Here is a 20,865-nt window from a genome sequence, read left to right on the forward strand (position 1 = left end):
AGCACAGTCAGATACATGTTCAACAAACTGGTCCCGCAGTACTACACTGGAGTTTAGCAGGCCATTAGGGGCATTCGTTACAACCCTGTCCATCAAATACATCAAAGCGTGGGAGAACTCTTGCAGGGTTTCACCCTCCTGTTGCTTTCTTGAAAAGAACTCTTCCTGCAACGAAACATAGGATTTAGAACATCCATACAACTCCTGCAATATGGCAAGGATTTTATCTGGATCCTCCCTTTCCTCTTTAGGGCGATACTTAATCTCCTCTCTTGCCTCACCCTCCAAGTGATCATAAATGAACAGTGCTTGATCAGCCCCAGCCAAGTGGCGGGCACGCATACAAGATTGGACTTCCTCCACCCACTCTACAATGCTTAGCCCAGTCTTACCTCTAAACATGGGACATTTTCTGTCTCTTGGGACATGGACCAGTCGCTCGATTACTGGAGCGCTAGAGGGGAGGGGCTGGTGGGTAGAGTTACTTGATGCAGCACTAGTACCAGGTGCTGCATCCCGCAGCAGTCTGTTTTCGGCTTGCAGTTGAGTGACCAAGTCTTTTAGCTGTTCCAGCTCAGCCATGGTGAAGGGGAGGACAAGAGCAGGAGAGGTTAGAACAGGCCTGTTGCTTGGAGTTCCCGATGTGCAGGACCAGCTGCTGTTTTGCCTATACCATAAACATTCAAATATACAAACTGCTAAACATTCATTAATGAACCAACTGGTAGAGAAAAACAAAAAAAGAACACACGTCTCTGCTTTTACAGGGATCCTGCCGACTAACGCCAGATGTGGCAAGGTGGTGGTGTAAATAAACCAGAAGATATAAATGACCCGACAACGCCACCTGGGGAATTTCACCCCAGGAACTATAAGATGAAAACCTAGGCTAAATGAAATACAAGTCTCATAGGCTACACAAGTTCAACACCTTAAAGCAAGACAGAGACGTGGTTCCAAAAGTAAATGTAAATTTATTGAATGAATGATGACTGGAAGTGTCTGTGGAGGAAATAGGTTAGTAGAGAAAATCTCAATGTTTATAAATGTTTAGCAATAGGTTTATTACAATAGTTTAGATAACAGTAGATTACTTCTTTTTAGTAACACTTCCAATACTTAAAAACCAAACTACAAAAGGAGGGAGGGGGAATGTGGGCGAAGACCAGCAGTGGGGAGGCAGCCTACATAAGGGTGTGTTCCAGGAGTGCCACAACTTACCCACCACTCGTGTACTCACAGCAAACGGCAATCACTGCAAACAGGTGAAATATATGGTGTCCCAGTGCGCTTAACACTACAATCCGGTGAAGGGGACCACACTAGAGTGCCTAGCCTCCACCGCCGCCAGCCAATGCTCCACTAAGGGGGGGGGATAATCAATTAAAAGAAGCAATAAAAATCAAAGTACAAAAGTTAAAGCCAGTTGGTTCAATCTAAAACCAATTTCCCAATACAAATGGGACTCAGGTGATGGTAAAACTGAACAAAGCTAAAACAGTAATAATAAGGCAAAACAGCAGCTGATTAAGACCTAAAATACAAAACCACACATTAGCCAGGTCTGCCACGTCACCATTACCTCAGGTATATACATTATACCTCAGTGACCATTACCTGGACACAAAGTGTATCGTCTTAGGACTCAGGTTACAATCCACAACACAAACGGGTAGACAGGAACTAAAAGACAAAATACAAGGGTCAGTTGCAGTGCCAATACACTTCACATGTATGGTGACAGTTGGCAAACATACCTCAAGGAAGATACATCAAGTCAGGCCTAGCAGACACCAGTACGGCCAGGTAGATGAACACAGGGGACTGTGACACAAATAGAGTCAGTCACTGGATAAACAACAAAGGATTGAAAACCTTGGGATTTCATCACCTACCTCAGAGTAAGAGCAGTGAAACCCACACAGCATGGCAACCAGGCAGAGAGAGACGGCCATGATGCCACAGGTTTCTTAAATACTGTCACTAATTAGGGGGGTTGGGCTAGGGAGGAGTCAACCTAAGTCCTGCAGGGGTGCGTTCAAGACTGAGGGAATGTCTCCCAATATGAACACAAGTGTTCTCACTACAATAAGTTATGTACTGTATATGTATAGTACTATGTCATACCTGTAATATCTGTCTCTCAACCTGTCTGTCTGTCTGCAGCGATGGCTACAATAAGTGGCGAGATGCGAAGAAGCCGTCGGCCATCTTGGATGAACTGTGTCGGAAGAATGGCATTCCCTCTCCAGAATACCGCACGTCCGAGGTCAAAGTCCTCAACAAGCTGTTCAAGATCCCACCTGACGCCACACCTGAAGGTAGGAGGGGCAGACAGACAGGTAGACAGACAAGCAGAGAGACAGGTGGAAGAAAACATGACAACAAACACAAAAATGAGCCTGACAAAACCTTTTTTCACCACCTTTTTGCCTCTCATGGCTTCCGTAACTGCAAGTGTTTTGAACTGCTACTACTACTAATACTGGTCTTAAAATGGATAGTTTGGATTATTTGAAGTGGGGTTGTATAAGGTATTCAGTGTATTTCCTACAGTAGTGCGCAGCCCCCCTCCCTCTGTTGCGAGTGGGGACTGTAGGTATAGGCTATATGCAGTATGCACATTAGCATAATGTCATCTGGTGACATTTAGTGACTTTTTTAGAAGCCAGTAACTACTGTCCTTGCAAACAAGATGACAACACTGGCAGTTAGTGAGGGCCAACAGATTGGACAGTTTCTGGTGCGCAGTTCATAGAAAACTGGGGGGAAATTTGGATTCATTTTACTCTATAATTGAAGCAATTTAAAATGTAACAAAGTACATTACTTCAAACAGAATTTACTTAAGTAAGAGGAAAATTACTGATTTTAAAAACACAAACAAAGAAGGTACTCAGTTACAGTAATTTGAGTACTTGTAATTAGTTACTTTCCACCTAGCTTCAATTAATCCGAGCTATCCCTTTAACATGTGTTCAGACCTGCTGAAGAAGAACCAGCGGAGCCCGGAGGAGGCGGCGGAGCTTGAGGAGCATGCGGCGCTCAGCGTGCTGCGGCGCTGGGGAGAGATGAACGAGTTCCTGCCCGGAGCCGTACCTCTGGTCCCCGAACATGTGGAGGTCAGGTCCCTGCTGAACCAGACCAAACCAGGCCTGCCCCAGGTATGGATGAATGAACGAATGATTTTATTTGACTTCTTTTCGTTTTAAAAGTACAGCAGCTCTGCAAACAGGATAACACAATAAAACCCAGATGCTTATTATTGTGCTTGCTGACAAGCAAGGCACAATCTTAAAATCCCACATACTTGTTATTCTATCTGCCAAAAAGTTTGGCGCGTAATAACTCCCACAATTTTTGCGCCACATAGACATGCCAGACCTCAAAATGACCGGCTCATTGAGGACATGTATGCTATGACTTTGCTAAGGGTTTGTGAAAGCGGTTTGGCCGCAATTCGCCATTAAGCGCCATTTTTTTCCCCATTGACTTGCATGGGGTTTCAAAAAATCTTGCAAAATCTTGCAGTAAATTAGCTGTAATTCAGAAAGCATAACCGCTACAGCTACCAAACTTGGTGGGGAGGTGCACGGAGAGGTCTTTTACTATCCCCGAAAAAATTGCACCAATTGACCATATGGTGGCGCTATAACAGCCCTCCTTACCTTTTGGTCCATAACTTTTGAACCGTAGGGTTTATCATCAAAATTCTTTTTTCACTGGATTCCTTGGGTCCTCCCGCATCTACTCAACTAGGCCACGCCCATTTCCGTCTGACTAGATTTTCCGCCATTTTGCATTTTGTCCAAAACCGTTTTTTTGCCATTTCTCCTTGAAATTTTGTCCAATCTTCACCAAACCAACGCACACATCATGTGGGGACTGTCCTGCACAACACTGATTTGGAAGTTTTTGAAAAAAACGCACCGTTGCGATAGTATCCACTTCCAATCTTCTGTGGGTGGGGCCTATTTCACAAAAATCGTCAGATGCTAACCAAACTTGGTACAGGTGTGGAGGGATGTACTCTGAGCCTATAGGAGAAGTATTTTGTCATTTAGCCTTTAGGGGGCGCTATAGCAGCATTCAGTGCCTGTCCCTTCTAAATTGTTCTATTTTGAAGGGCGGCAGGAAGTGCGGATTCATTCTCATTATGGCCAGCCTTCCTTCTTGTATGACACTTGACACTTTTATGTTTCATCCCCTCTGTTATGTTTCATCTGCTCTGTTATGTTTCATCTCCTCTGTTATGTTTCATCTCCTCTGTTATGTTTCATCCCCTCTGTTATGTTTCATCTGCTCTGTTATGTTTCATCTCCTCTGTTATGTTTCATCTCCTCTGTTATGTTTCATCCCCTCTCTGTTATGTTTCATCTCCTCTGTTATGTTTCATCTCCTCTGTTATGTTTCATCCCCTCTCTGTTATGTTTCATCTCCTCTGTTATGTTTCATCTCCTCTGTTATGTTTCATCTCCTCTGTTATGTTTCATCTCCTCTGTTATGCTTCAGCTGCCATTTCATCTTCAGCTGCCATTTCATCTTCAGCTGCCATTTCATCTTCAGCTGCCATTTCATCTTCAGCTGCTATGAATTATATGATTAGAATTTGTGAAACTGTAACCAGCATAGGTTTGGTATTCTTACTTGATGATAAATGACTAGCACGTCTATTATCAAAATGATTACAGACACATTGTCTGTCAATTACTGACCCAGTGTCGATGAATTAGCCCTTTGAACACACATAGGCAAAATATTATTATTGTGCTTGCTGACAAGCAAGGCACAATCTTGAAGTCCGACATACTTAATATTATTATTGTGCTTGCTGACAAGCAAGGCACAATCTTGAAATCCCACATACTTATTATTCTTATATCTGCCAAAAAGTTCTATGCGTAATAACTCCCACAATTTTTGCGCCACATAGACATGCCAGAGCTCAAAATGACCGTCTTATTGAGGACAGGTGTGCTATGACTTTTCTAAGGGTTTGTGAAAGCGGTTTGGCCGCTATTCGCCATTAAGCGCCATTTTCTTCCCCATTGACTTGCATGGGGTTTGGAAAAATCTTGCAAAATCTTGCAGTAAATTAGCTGTCATTCAGAAACCATAACAGCTAGAGCTACGAAACTTGGTAGGGAGGTGCACTGAGGGGTCTTTTACTATCCCCGAAAAAATTGCACCAATTGACCATATGGTGGCGCTATGCCACCACACATAAAATAATGTAATTCAGCATTTAAACTTTTGTTTATAAGAATATTATATTATACGAAGAGGAAAAGGAGACGAAAGACGGAGGAGGAGCAGATGAAAAGGAGACGAAAGACGGAGGAGGAGCAGATGAAAAGGAGACGAAAGACGGAGGAGGAGCAGATGAAAAGGAGACGAAAGACGGAGGAGGAGCAGATGAAAAGGAGACGAAAGACGGAGGAGGAGCAGATGAAAAGGAGACGAAAGACGGAGGAGGAGCAGATGAAAAGGAGACGAAAGACGGAGGAGGAGCAGATGAAAAGGAGACGAAAGACGGAGGAGGAGCAGATGAAAAGGAGACGAAAGACGGAGGAGGAGCAGATGAAAAGGAGACGAAAGACGGAGGAGGAGCCTTTTGGTCCATAACTTTTGAACCGTAGGGTTTATCATCAAAATTATTTTTTCCCTGGATTCCTTGGGTCCTGTCCTGCACAACACTGATTTGGAAGTTTTTGAAAAAAACGCACCGTTGCGATAGTATCCACTTCCAATCTTCTGTGGGTGGGGCCTATTTCACAAAAATCGTCAGATGCTAACCAAACTTGGTACAGGTGTGGAGGGATGTACTCTGAGCCTATAGGAGAAGTATTTTGTCATTTAGCCTTTAGGGGGCGCTATAGCAGCATTCAGTGCCTGTCCCTTCTAAATTGTTTTATTTTGAAGGGCGGCAGGAAGTGCGGATTCATTCTCATTATGGCCAGCCTTCCTTCTTGTATGACACTTGACACTTTTATGTTTCATCCCCTCTGTTATGTTTCATCTGCTCTGTTATGTTTCATCTCCTCTGTTATGTTTCATCTCCTCTGTTATGTTTCATCCCCTCTGTTATGTTTCATCTGCTCTGTTATGTTTCATCTCCTCTGTTATGTTTCATCTCCTCTGTTATGTTTCATCCCCTCTCTGTTATGTTTCATCTCCTCTGTTATGTTTCATCTCCTCTGTTATGTTTCATCCCCTCTCTGTTATGTTTCATCTCCTCTGTTATGTTTCATCTCCTCTGTTATGTTTCATCTCCTCTGTTATGTTTCATCTCCTCTGTTATGCTTCAGCTGCCATTTCATCTTCAGCTGCCATTTCATCTTCAGCTGCCATTTCATCTTCAGCTGCCATTTCATCTTCAGCTGCCATTTCATCTTCAGCTGCTATGAATTATATGATTAGAATTTGTGAAACTGTAACCAGCATAGGTTTGGTATTCTTACTTGATGATAAATGACTAGCACGTCTATTATCAAAATGATAACAGACACATTGTCTGTCAATTACTGACCCAGTGTCGATGAATTAGCCCTTTGAACACACATAGGCAAAATATTATTATTGTGCTTGCTGACAAGCAAGGCACAATCTTGAAGTCCGACATACTTAATATTATTATTGTGCTTGCTGACAAGCAAGGCACAATCTTGAAATCCCACATACTTATTATTCTTATATCTGCCAAAAAGTTCTACGCGTAATAACTCCCACAATTTTTGCGCCACATAGACATGCCAGAGCTCAAAATGACCGTCTTATTGAGGACAGGTGTGCTATGACTTTTCTAAGGGTTTGTGAAAGCGGTTTGGCCGCTATTCGCCATTAAGCGCCATTTTCTTCCCCATTGACTTGCATGGGGTTTGGAAAAATCTTGCAAAATCTTGCAGTAAATTAGCTGTCATTCAGAAACCATAACAGCTAGAGCTACGAAACTTGGTAGGGAGGTGCACTGAGGGGTCTTTTACTATCCCCGAAAAAATTGCACCAATTGACCATATGGTGGCGCTATAACAGCCCTCCTTACCTTTTGGTCCATAACTTTTGAACCGTAGGGTTTATCATCAAAATTCTTTTTTCCCTGGATTCCTTGGGTCCTCCCGCATCTACTCAACTAGGCCACGCCCATTTCCGTCTGACTAGATTTTCCGCCATTTTGCATTTTTTCCAAAACCGTTTTTTTGCCATTTCTCCTTGAAATTTTGTCCAATCTTCACCAAACCAACGCACACATCATGTGGGGACTGTCCTGCACAACACTGATTTGGAAGTTTTTGAAAAAAACGCACCGTTGCGATAGTATCCACTTCCAATCTTCTGTGGGTGGGGCCTATTTCACAAAAATCGTCAGATGCTAACCAAACTTGGTACAGGTGTGGAGGGATGTACTTTGAGCCTATAGGAGAAGTATTTTGTCATTTAGCCTTTAGGGGGCGCTATAGCAGCATTCAGTGCCTGTCCCTTCTAAATTGTTTTATTTTGAAGGGCGGCAGGAAGTGCAGATTAATTCTCATTATGGCCAGCCTTCCTTCTTGTATGACACTTGACACTTTTATGTTTCATCCCCTCTGTTATGTTTCATCTGCTCTGTTATGTTTCATCTCCTCTGTTATGTTTCATCTCCTCTGTTATGTTTCATCTCCTCTGTTATGTTTCATCTGCTCTGTTATGTTTCATCTCCTCTGTTATGTTTCATCTCCTCTGTTATGTTTCATCTCCTCTGTTATGTTTCATCCCCTCTGTTATGTTTCATCTCCTCTGTTATGTTTCATCCCCTCTGTTATGTTTCATCTGCTCTGTTATGTTTCATCTCCTCTGTTATGTTTCATCTCCTCTGTTATGTTTCATCCCCTCTCTGTTATGTTTCATCTCCTCTGTTATGTTTCATCTCCTCTGTTATGTTTCATCCCCTCTCTGTTATGTTTCATCTCCTCTGTTATGTTTCATCTCCTCTGTTATGTTTCATCTCCTCTGTTATGTTTCATCTCCTCTGTTATGCTTCAGCTGCCATTTCATCTTCAGCTGCCATTTCATCTTCAGCTGCCATTTCATCTTCAGCTGCCATTTCATCTTCAGCTGCCATTTCATCTTCAGCTGCCATTTCATCTTCAGCTGCTATGAATTATATGATTAGAATTTGTGAAACTGTAACCAGCATAGGTTTGGTATTCTTACTTGATGATAAATGACTAGCACGTCTATTATCAAAATGATAACAGACACATTGTCTGTCAATTACTGACCCAGTGTCGATGAATTAGCCCTTTGAACACACATAGGCAAAATATTATTATTGTGCTTGCTGACAAGCAAGGCACAATCTTGAAGTCCGACATACTTAATATTATTATTGTGCTTGCTGACAAGCAAGGCACAATCTTGAAATCCCACATACTTATTATTCTTATATCTGCCAAAAAGTTCTACGCGTAATAACTCCCACAATTTTTGCGCCACATAGACATGCCAGAGCTCAAAATGACCGTCTTATTGAGGACAGGTGTGCTATGACTTCTCTAAGGGTTTGTGAAAGCGGTTTGGCCGCTATTCGCCATTAAGCGCCATTTTCTTCCCCATTGACTTGCATGGGGTTTGGAAAAATCTTGCAAAATCTTGCAGTAAATTAGCTGTCATTCAGAAACCATAACAGCTAGAGCTACGAAACTTGGTAGGGAGGTGCACTGAGGGGTCTTTTACTATCCCCGAAAAAATTGCACCAATTGACCATATGGTGGCGCTATAACAGCCCTCCTTACCTTTTGGTCCATAACTTTTGAACCGTAGGAACCGGCACAGCTCTTCTAAATTTCACCCAGCGGCATTGGCCTCCAACCGGCTCCCATATTTCTGCTCCACTGGACGATAAAATAATATCCTGCCAACTACACACACACACACACACACCCACATCCTTGCATGCACGCACACACACACACACACACACACACACACACGTGCGCGTGCATGCACACACACACACACACACACAAATAATGTGCTAAGTGCCTTGCAACAAGGATTTACAATGCTGGCTGTAGTGCCCCCCGGGACAGGGACTAACCAGAGGGATTGGAGAATGTAGGGAAACAGTGGATGGATAAATCCAGAAGGAGGCGGTAATGCAACATAAAGGATGCCAACTGGCATAAAACGAAGAAGAAGAAGAAGAAGAAGAAGAAGAAGAGACGAAAGACGGAGGAGCAGATGAAAAGGAGACGAAAGGCGGAGGAGCAGATGAAAAGGAGACGAAAGGCGGAGGAGCAGATGAAAAGGAGACGAAAGGCGGAGGAGCAGATGAAAAGGAGACGAAAGGCGGAGGAGCAGATGAAAAGGAGACGAAAGGCGGAGGAGCAGATGAAAAGGAGACGAAAGGCGGAGGAGCAGATGAAAAGGAGACGAAAGGCGGAGGAGCAGATGAAAAGGAGACGAAAGGCAGAGGAGCAGATGAAAAGGAGACGAAAGGCGGAGGAGCAGATGAAAAGGAGACGAAAGGCGGAGGAGCAGATGAAAAGGAGACGAAAGGCGGAGGAGCAGATGAAAAGGAGACTTATTGAGGACAGGTGTGCTATGACTTTTCTAAGGGTTTGTGAAAGCGGTTTGGCCGCTATTCGCCATTAAGCGCCATTTTCTTCCCCATTGACTTGCATGGGGTTTGGAAAAATCTTGCAAAATCTTGCAGTAAATTAGCTGTCATTCAGAAACCATAACAGCTAGAGCTACGAAACTTGGTAGGGAGGTGCACTGAGGGGTCTTTTACTATCCCCGAAAAAATTGCACCAATTGACCATATGGTGGCGCTATAACAGCCCTCCTTACCTTTTGGTCCATAACTTTTGAACCGTAGGGGTTATCATCAAAATTCTTTTTTCCCTGGATTCCTTGGGTCCTCCCGCATCTACTCAACTAGGCCACGCCCATTTCCGTCTGACTAGATTTTCCGCCATTTTGCATTTTGTCCAAAACCGTTTTTTTGCCATTTCTCCTTGAAATTTTGTCCAATCTTCACCAAACCAACGCACACATCATGTGGGGACTGTCCTGCACAACACTGATTTGGAAGTTTTTGAAAAAAACGCACCGTTGCGATAGTATCCACTTCCAATCTTCTGTGGGTGGGGCCTATTTCACAAAAATCGTCAGATGCTAACCAAACTTGGTACAGGTGTGGAGGGATGTACTCTGAGCCTATAGGAGAAGTATTTTGTCATTTAGCCTTTAGGGGGCGCTATAGCAGCATTCAGTGCCTGTCCCTTCTAAATTGTTTTATTTTGAAGGGCGGCAGGAAGTGCGGATTCATTCTCATTATGGCCAGCCTTCCTTCTTGTATGACACTTGACACTTTTATGTTTCATCCCCTCTGTTATGTTTCATCTGCTCTGTTATGTTTCATCTCCTCTGTTATGTTTCATCTCCTCTGTTATGTTTCATCCCCTCTGTTATGTTTCATCTCCTCTGTTATGTTTCATCCCCTCTCTGTTATGTTTCATCTCCTCTGTTATGTTTCATCTCCTCTGTTATGTTTCATCCCCTCTCTGTTATGTTTCATCTCCTCTGTTATGTTTCATCTCCTCTGTTATGTTTCATCTCCTCTGTTATGTTTCATCTCCTCTGTTATGCTTCAGCTGCCATTTCATCTTCAGCTGCCATTTCATCTTCAGCTGCCATTTCATCTTCAGCTGCCATTTCATCTTCAGCTGCTATGAATTATATGATTAGAATTTGTGAAACTGTAACCAGCATAGGTTTGGTATTCTTACTTGATGATAAATGACTAGCACGTCTATTATCAAAATGATAACAGACACATTGTCTGTCAATTACTGACCCAGTGTCGATGAATTAGCCCTTTGAACACACATAGGCAAAATATTATTATTGTGCTTGCTATCAAGCAAGGCACAATCTTGAAGTCCGACATACTTAATATTATTATTGTGCTTGCTGACAAGCAAGGCACAATCTTGAAATCCCACATACTTATTATTCTTATATCTGCCAAAAAGTTCTACGCGTAATAACTCCCACAATTTTTGCGCCACATAGACATGCCAGAGCTCAAAATGACCGTCTTATTGAGGACAGGTGTGCTATGACTTTTCTAAGGGTTTGTGAAAGCGGTTTGGCCGCTATTCGCCATTAAGCGCCATTTTCTTCCCCATTGACTTGCATGGGGTTTGGAAAAATCTTGCAGTAAATTAGCTGTCATTCAGAAACCATAACAGCTAGAGCTACGAAACTTGGTAGGGAGGTGCACTGAGGGGTCTTTTACTATCCCCGAAAAAATTGCACCAATTGACCATATGGTGGCGCTATAACGGCCCTCCTTACCTTTTGGTCCATAACTTTTGAACCGTAGGGTTTATCATCAAAATTCTTTTTTCCCTGGATTCCTTGGGTCCTCCCGCATCTACTCAACTAGGCCACGCCCATTTCCGTCTGACTAGATTTTCCGCCATTTTGCATTTTGTCCAAAACCGTTTTTTTGCCATTTCTCCTTGAAATTTTGTCCAATCTTCACCAAACCAACGCACACATCATGTGGGGACTGTCCTGCACAACACTGATTTGGAAGTTTTTGAAAAAAACGCACCGTTGCGATAGTATCCACTTCCAATCTTCTGTGGGTGGGGCCTATTTCACAAAAATCGTCAGATGCTAACCAAACTTGGTACAGGTGTGGAGGGATGTACTCTGAGCCTATAGGAGAAGTATTTTGTCATTTAGCCTTTAGGGGGCGCTATAGCAGCATTCAGTGCCTGTCCCTTCTAAATTGTTTTATTTTGAAGGGCGACAGGAAGTGCGGATTCATTCTCATTATGGCCAGCCTTCCTTCTTGCACTTGTCACTTGTCGCACGCACGCTATTATACAGACAACAGACACACCTATGCTTGTATCACAGTGGGTATATCACTCATGGTCTCACTCTCATTTGCATACTGTATGTTTTCAGCAGCTCCAACTCTTCTCTGTTAAAAACCAAATGCTAAAAGTGTACTGGAAACAGGAATCCGGTGAGATTTGACCAGATAAATAGAGCTAAAGAGCAACTCTGAGCAGCAGCGTTGCATGTTGGGTAGAGCAGTGTTGCATCTTGGGTAGAGAGAATGATATACACTTGTCGCCAACCATGGGAGGCCTGTCTGTTCTGTAAGCTGCTGTGTTACTGTAGCATGGAAACATGTACAGAAAACAATGAACTGAACCCATGGGTAAGTGTCACCACTTTGTGGTTGTTCATTTTATACAGCCAGCTGGGTTTGAAAACATAATGGAAGAGATAGCCTAGTGTGAATAGCCTAGTGTGAATGGAGGCTGTTAGCCACAACAACTGTGCCTTATAGGCTAACCTCAGCCAGCCAAAACAAACACCTTGTCCCCCTGGCGTTAGGACACACTGTTCATCAATGTTTGGGACTAGTTGCAACAAGCTAATTGAGCTAATGCTAGCGTTAGGCCAGCGTTTCTCAACTGGTGGGTAGCGTCGCGGGGCCGTTTTGATTGGGTCGCGGACATTTACAGCCTTTTGTGTCTCTCTAGTAGGCTACAACCAGTCTGACTTCCCCACCTACCAAGTACTTCTACTCCAAAGTCCTTTTACTCACATAGGCACCCCCATAACTACTTAGTCCCCCTAGGTCCATGGGCAGGGACTTTGGAAGCCAGGCGGTGCATGGCGAGGACAGCAAGCACAATTACATTTTCGTTAGGAAATGTAGACATTCTAGTTTCCATTGTGGTCCCTTTGGGGATGGGGGTGTGCAAGATGGCAGTGTTTACATAGCAAGAGTAACAACATTATTTACACACACACACACACACACACACACACACACACACACACACACACACACACACACACATGCGCCTCATGGGTGTGTGTGTGTGTGTGTGTGTGTGTGTGTGTGTGTGTGTGTGTGTGTGTGTGTGTGTGTGTGTGTGTGTGTGTGTGTGTGTGTGTGTGTGTGTGTGTGTCAACAGCTAGAACAGACCATTTCACAGCTGGGCTACAGGTGTAAACTTCTAGTTTTCATATTTGGTAGCCTAGGTCATGTCCATAAGCTGGTTGTGAGAGGCCTTCAGATGGCTGGTCTCCCAAAGAGAAGGGCCAAGCAGTTAGCGAGATATTGTTCAGTATCTACTATTATCGGCAGCCGCTCAATATGGAGGAGGCGCTGCTTTTTGTACCCATGAAGTGGATACTGACCACTATCTTGCATTACAGTATAACTGTATATATATCAACCTGCCATGTTATCATCCTGTGTGTTTCTTATGTGTATGCATTTGCCGTCTGGGCACTCATGTAACTGACTGACTCCCAGCATTTGACTGCACTATTACTGTTTATGTCCTTTGCATACTTGTATTTATGTGGACATAAATACATATTTCAAATGTGTGTGTGTGTGTGTGTGTGTGTGTGTGTGTGTGTGTGTGTGTGTGTGTGTGTGTGTGTGTGTGTGTGTGTGTGTGTGTGTGTGTGTCTGTGTGTGTCTGTGTGTGTGTGTGTGTGTGTGTGTGTGTGTGTGTGTGTGTGTGTGTGTGTGTGTGTGTGTGTGTGTGTGTGTTGCAGGGTTATCTCCACATGTGGGTGGACATGTTTCCTAATGATGTCCCGGCTCCGCCCCCTATAAACATCAAGCCCCGCCTCCCCGTACAGTACGTCACCATGGCAACACACCGTCAACCAGAATAGAGTTGCACAGAATAGAATGGAAAAAGAGTTAGAATTTAGTAGAGTAACAGAAGAGACAAGGAAAAGAGAATAAAATCGACGACTGCTCGATTCTATTCTGCTCTATATTTGTTATATTCTATATCCAATATTATTGATATTTTAATCTGACAGAGTTCTGATCGTCATTCATTACTCGTGTATGTTTGTGTTATCTGGTACCATGGTAACAGGCGTGTTGTTTCCGTGGCGACAGGTACGAGCTGCGTGTGACCATCTGGAACACGGACGACGTGTTTCTGGACGACGTCAACCCATTCACCGGCATCCCCTCCTCTGACATCTATGTTAAAGGGTCAGACACACACATACACACACACACACACAAACATGCGCACACACACACACACGTGTGCGCGAACACAGGCACACACTCATGCACAGGCATACACACACACACACACAGACACACAGACACGTTCACACACACACACACACACACACACACACACACACAACACACACACACACACCATAAACACAAACAAAATCTCTATTTACAAGCGTGTGTCCATTCACTGTCCTTCTCTGTACTCTAGTTATTAGATTTTTAGGGGTTCGAGGCTAAACCACTCTCCTCTCCTCTCCTCTCCCCTCCTCTCCTTTCCTCTCCTCTCCTCTCCTCTCCTTTCCTCTCCCCTCCTCTCCTCTCCTCTCCTTTCCTTTCCTTTCCTCTCCTCTCCTCTCCTCTCCTTTCCTCTCCTCTCCTCTCCTCTCCTCTCCTCCCCTCTCCTCTGCAGGTGGATAAAAGGTCTTGAAGGAGACAAGCAGGAGACCGACGTCCATTTTAACTCTCTGACTGGAGAGGGAAACTTCAACTGGAGATTTGTCTTCCGCTTCGACTACCTCCCTACTGAGGTACAGACACACACACGCACAGACGCACGCACGCTCGCATACAAACACACACACTATCTATCTATCTATCTATCTATCTATCTATCTATCTATCTGTCTATCTATCTATCTATCTATCTATCTGTCTATCTATCTATCTATCTATCTATCTATCTATCTGTCTGTCTATCTATCTATCTATCTATCTATCTATCTATCTATCTGTCTATCTATCTATCTATCTATCTATCTATTTAAATTAGTGATTGTCAAACTTTTTCACATCCAGTTATATATGATGTTAAGCTCACTAGACCACCCCCCTGCGGGACGCCACAGTCCAGCCCCCGACTGCTGGATAGAGATCCATTAAAATTATAGTGAAATATATTGTTATTATTATACATTGTTCCTCTTTTTGCTGGGGCCCCTCTGGAACCCCCTCAAGGACACCTGGGGGTCCCTGGGCCCCACTTTGAGAACCACTGTTTGAAATATACAGTATGTACTGACTGGATCTCTCTCCTCCTCTCCTCTCTTCCCTGCAGAAGGAGGTGGTGTATAAGAAGAAGGAGTCCATCTTCTCTCTGGAGGAGTCAGAGTTTCGTCAGCCGGCTGTTCTGACTCTGCAGGTCTGGGACTATGACCGCATCGCTGCCAACGACTTCCTGGGTGAGACAGACAGACGGACGGACAGACAGACAGACAGACAGACGGACAGACAGACAGACAGACAGACAGACAAACAAACTTGTTAGGATAGGCAGGATTTCACATCAGTTTTTTGTGAAATCCCCCCCAACTACTACCTAATGGTTTTTTGTTTTTGTTTTTTCGGTACAATTGCGGGAACTGGCAAAAATTGCAACTTGAGGAAACTGTTTTGCCGTTTTTGCCGTGGGAATGTTGAAAAATTGCAGGCCTCCAGAAATATTGCAGAGATTTGTTGAATTTTCATTCATTATTGTGATCGCAAAATTGTAATTTCTTGGACTGACTTGATTGGGGATATTGTAGTAAAAAATAAATCGCTTTAATGAAAGAAATTAATAATTGATTGCAGGCTCTATCGAGCTGCGTCTGAGCGACATGGTGCGAGCAGCCAAGGACTCGGATAAGTGTTCGGTCCAGATGGCGAAGGACCGAGCCGGACCTCGCTTCTCCATCTTCCGCTCCAAGAGGATGAAGGGCTGGTGAGTCAAGTGAAGTTTGTGTGTTTATAGCCCTAACTCACAAGCATGTCTCAGAGAATGTTTATACAGCCCTAACTCACAAGCATGTCTCAGAGAATGTTTATACAGCCCTAACTCACAAGCATGTCTCAGAGAATGTTTATACAGCCCTAACTCACAAGCATGTCTCAGAGAATGTGTCTAGCTAGATCTAACTAAACACAACCAAAGGTGAATCGCCCCACGACATACAAGAGCATAAGAACGGGAAGCTAGCCCAGAATCAAAATATCAGATTCCATGTGAAAAAAGAGCTCCAATAGGCAGAAGAGCAGAACCCTTGTTTCATAATATGAAATGATGGTTCTGGTCTTCTGTGGTTTCATATGATGTTCAGGTGGTTCTGGTCTTGTGTGGTTTCATGTGATGTTCAGGTGGTTCTGGTCTTGTGTGGTTTCATGTGATGTTCAGGTGGTTCTGGTCTTGTGTGGTTTCATGTGATGTTCAGGTGGTTCTGGTCTTCTTCTGTGGTTTCATGTGATGTTCAGGTGGCTCTGGTCTTGTGTGGTTTCATGTGATGTTCAGGTGGTTCTGGTCTTGTGTGGTTTCATGTGATGTTCAGGTGGTTCTGGTCTTGTGTGGTTTCATGTGATGTTCAGGTGGTTCTGGTCTTCTTCTGTGGTTTCATGTGATGTTCAGGTGGCTCTGGTCTTGTGTGGTTTCATGTGATGTTCAGGTGGTTCTGGTCTTCTTCTGTGGTTTCATGTGATGTTCAGGTGGTTCTGGTCTTGTGTGGTTTCATGTGATGTTCAGGTGGTTCTGGTCTTCTTCTGTGGTTTCATGTGATGTTCAGGTGGCTCTGGTCTTGTGTGGTTTCATGTGATGTTCAGGTGGTTCTGGTCTTGTGTGGTTTCATGTGATGTTCAGGTGGTTCTGGTCTTGTGTGGTTTCAGGTGGCTCTGGTCTTCTTCTGTGGTTTCATGTGATGTTCAGGTGGTTCTGGTCTTCTTCTGTGGTTTCATGTGATGTTCAGGTGGTTCTGGTCTTCTTCTGTGGTTTCATATGATGTTCAGGTGGTTCTGGTCTTCTGTGGTTTCATGTGATGTTCAGGTGGTTCTGGTCTTCTGTGGTTTCATGTGATGTTCAGGTGGTTCTGGTCTTCTTCTGTGGTTTCATATGATGTTCAGGTGGTTCTGGTCTTCTGTGGTTTCATGTGATGTTCAGGTGGTTCTGGTCTTCTGTGGTTTCATGTGATGTTCAGGTGGTTCTGGTCTTCTTCTGTGGTTTCATATGATGTTCAGGTGGCCGCTCACCCGCCTGAAGAGCGAGGAGGACATGGAGAGGGAGGCAAAGGAGGAGGAGGAGGCAAAGAAGAAAGGCCGCAAGAAGAAGAAGAACAAGAGGAGCAACATGAAGCCTGAGGACATCCAGTTCACCGACAGCAGCGGCAACACATACCTGCTCATGGTAGCTTTGAATTTTCTTTATGAACAAACTGGATCAAAACGAACATTCAGGGAAACAATCGCAGTACAAATAATCAAGTATAGGATCATGAAATGGATAATGGACTATATTATCCACAGCTTTGGTGACATTTTATATCACTGTTACCGTGATGACACACATTGTATTTGTTCGTTAAACACGGCGGTCTTAACAATCTCAAGTCTTAACAAACTGCATGACTGCACTGCATCACCTGCATTTGGTTTATTATAATGTTTGTTTTTATCATGAAAAACAGTATTTTCTTGTCGGAAAAGTTTACTTATTTACTTTACTTTGCTTATTTATTAATTCTAATACTGACACTGCTGATGGAACTAAACCCTGTTACTATCCCTGCCTGCCTGTGTGTGTGTGTGTGTGTGTGTGTGTGTGTGTGTGTGGGCGCGCGGGTGCGTGTGTGTGTGTGTAGGGGAAGGTGGAGACGGAGCTTCAACTGGTGACATTAGAGGAGGCGGAGTCCAACCCGGTGGGGCGGGCCCGCAAGGAACCAGAGCCTCTGGACAAACCAGAGTACGACACACACACACACATACACACACACACACACACACACACACACACACACACACACACACACACACACACACACACACAATCATTAGGTGGGTTTCCATCCACCTGGTTTTATGGGCATGTTCGATTTGCGCATTAAAAACCTGAGTGGAATTTTGGCATGGGAAATTGGCGCATCGATAAAATGTGAATACGACTAAGTGCTGTCGGCATCACTAAATACACTTGTAAGGTACAGTAAAGTATTTTCTTTTACCGATTTTCGGAAATTTTTGTAATACAAAAAAAAAATTGTAATACATTTGGATGGAAACCCAACTACAGACTCACTGGATATCTTATCTCCTCTTTTTTTTGGCAGATTTTGTATTTTATTGTCAGTTTTTTTTGTCACACTAAATATATCTACTCACTGGATATCTCCCCTCCTCTCCTCTCCTCTCCCCTCCTCCTCTCCTCTCTCCTCCTCTCCCCTCCTCTCTCCTGCAGTCGTCCTAAAACGTCCTTCTCGTGGTTCATCAACCCGATGAAGACCTTTGTGTTCTTTATCTGGAGGAAGTATAAGAAGTACATCATCGCCCTGGTCGTGCTCGCTGTGCTCACGCTCTTCCTTGTCCTCATCCTCTACACGCTGCCGCAGAACATCTCCTCACTCATCGTCAAGGGATAGAGGGGGCGGGGCTACAGGGGCTTAAGAGGGTGGGGCTACAGGGGGTAAAGGGGTGATGCTGATGACACTACATTGCTGCAGATCTCCCTTTGGGTCTGGGACACTGCTCGCTCCAAACTTGGCCAGTGATTGGTTGCACCGAATCTTGGGGCCACAAATCAGTAAGGACTTAAGGAACTCTGTTGACTTTTGAAAATGAACCACTCTCTCATTGGTGCTACGACCTGTCAGTCATTCAATTGTTCCCGACCTGAAAACAGCAACGTGGGCTGCGAAGTGGCACAGACTCATTTATGTAGTATGCGGAGCGCACTGATTCAACGTCATATTTGAGTCTTGGGAAAGGGGGGGGGCTACAGGGGAGAAAGGGACCCCCTTTCTTTGCTGTTTCACCTCATTTGACATTTCAGAGTGGAGAGAGAGAGACAGAGGTCCTGGGTGGGATTCCAACGTAGCGGTTGCACAGTCCGCACTTTTGTAAATTTCTGAGTTTTTCTCATAAATTTACCACTTTAATCTCAGAGAATAACATTTGAACATTTTCCTCGTAAATCTATGACTTCAATCTCAGAGTTTTTGCTTTGAATATTACCCCGCTTCCCCAGCTCTATAAAAAAAAAAAATGTTTCCGGTCACTCCGCTGTTGCACAGACAAAGAGTATATTGAAGGCAAGAGAGAAAGTTATTGTGCTATTTTGACAGAAGCGCTGCAGTCATGATGTTGCAGTGGAACAATCTATTAGCCTTCAGTTCTTACCAATGTAAATTATTTGGCGCAAATCAGATGAGGTACAAATATACAAATATTAGAATGTTTTCATAGAACATGAAGGGTTATACAGGTAGGAAAACTGACTGGAAGGGGCCTTTAAGGAACTTGCACACCTGGGGATTTTTTTTCCTTTTCATGCGATGAATTCGCATGTCAATCATATCGCACGTCAACTGTATAATCCAGTCAATGCAACTGTGCATACCAAATGCGAAGTTTCGCTGAGCGATATTGTGACTGAGCGAAATTTGCTTCCAACATGTCTGTGTCATGTGACACATCTGTTGCTATGACAGACATTTGGGTCAAAATTTGCATCACAATTTTGCTGTTTATTTGCATCACTCTTGGTGTGTAGCAGCCTTTAGATTCGTGTTTTTTGCCCAAATGTGCCTGATAGTGCTGAATGAGCTCAGATCATGTAGAGAGGAAGAATGAATTAACAATAGTAGATTTACACGTTTCCTTCGGAAATCAATATCTCAATCTGATGGTCAGTATTTCTAAAATTCCCAGCTGTTTTAAGTGTTGGTTTAATGTTTTGCTGTCAGTCATAAATGGACAGATTTTCATTTTGGAACTAAACTTTCTGTTTTATATTGAGATTTGCACTGACTAATTTAATATTTAGATTTGCACCATTTTACTAATTATTATAGTTTATAATGACTAAATAATCATTCGGAATGTTAATCATGCTGTTATTGAATAAATAAATGAATGTTAATAACACAGCCTGTCTGTTTGTCTCTCTGGCTGGCTGGCTGGCTGGCTGGCTGTCTGCCCCACAGGGCTTCAGATGCACTAAACCAGGGTTGTCAAACATACTGAATACCCACTTTATTATGCCTCCGCCGGCGAAGCCAGGCCGAAGGCATTATGGATCCGGGTTGTCCGTCCGTACGGCCGGCCGTCCGTACGTCCGTACGGATGTTTGTTAACGCGATATCTGAGGAACGCCTTGACGGAATTTCATCAGATTCGCCTTAAACATTCACTTAGGCTCAAGGATGATCTGATTAGATTTTGGTGGTCAAAGGTCAAAGGTCAAGGTCACTGTGACCTCTCGAACGCCATTTTCAAGCTTGTTAACGCGATATCTGAGGAACGCCTGGACGGAATTTCATCAGATTCGCCTTAAACATTCACTTAGGCTCAAGGATGATCTGATTACATTTTGGTGGTCAAAGGTCAAAGGTCAAGGTCACTGTGACCTCTCGAACACCATTTTCAAGCTTGTTAACGCGATATCTGAGGAACGCCTGGACGGAATTTCATCAGATTTGCCTTAAACATTCACTTAGGCTCAAGGATGATCTGATTAGATTTTGGTGGTCAAAGGTCAAAGGTCAAGGTCACTGTGACCTCTCCAACGCCATTTTCAAGCTTGTTAACGCGATATCTGAGGAACGCCTGGACGGAATTTCATCACATTCACCTTAAACATTCAATTAGGCTCAAGGATGATCTGATTAGATTTTGGTGGTCAAAGGTCAAAGGTCAAGGTCACTGTGACCTCTCGAACGCCATTTTCAAGCTTGTTAACGCGATATCTGAGGAACGCCTGGACGGAATTTCATCAGATTCGCCTTAAACATTCACTTAGGCTCAAGGATGATCTGATTACATTTTGGTGG

General features: G+C 43.7%; 1 protein-coding gene across 1 annotated transcript in view; it reads left to right on the forward strand.

The window, feature by feature from the left end:
• The window catches only part of fer1l4 (fer-1 like family member 4), a gene marked incomplete at both ends in the record, with an annotated part of 61,937 nt that extends 43,481 nt beyond the window's left edge, over positions 1 to 18,456 (forward strand). The window contains 10 exons of the mRNA XM_083639768.1: positions 2,167 to 2,321; positions 2,983 to 3,164; positions 13,591 to 13,676; positions 13,949 to 14,047; positions 14,493 to 14,610; positions 15,138 to 15,261; positions 15,653 to 15,782; positions 17,063 to 17,228; positions 17,683 to 17,783; positions 18,276 to 18,456. Of these exons, the coding sequence (XP_083495894.1) occupies positions 2,167 to 2,321; positions 2,983 to 3,164; positions 13,591 to 13,676; positions 13,949 to 14,047; positions 14,493 to 14,610; positions 15,138 to 15,261; positions 15,653 to 15,782; positions 17,063 to 17,228; positions 17,683 to 17,783; positions 18,276 to 18,456 (1,342 nt within the window). The remainder of the gene's footprint in view (positions 1 to 2,166; positions 2,322 to 2,982; positions 3,165 to 13,590; positions 13,677 to 13,948; positions 14,048 to 14,492; positions 14,611 to 15,137; positions 15,262 to 15,652; positions 15,783 to 17,062; positions 17,229 to 17,682; positions 17,784 to 18,275) is intronic.
• Positions 18,457 to 20,865: the final 2,409 nt, after the last annotated feature.

The sequence above is a fragment of the Poromitra crassiceps genome (assembly GCF_964638095.1).
Source record: "Poromitra crassiceps genome assembly, chromosome: 7".
NCBI classification, from domain to species: Eukaryota; Metazoa; Chordata; class Actinopteri; order Beryciformes; family Melamphaidae; genus Poromitra; species Poromitra crassiceps.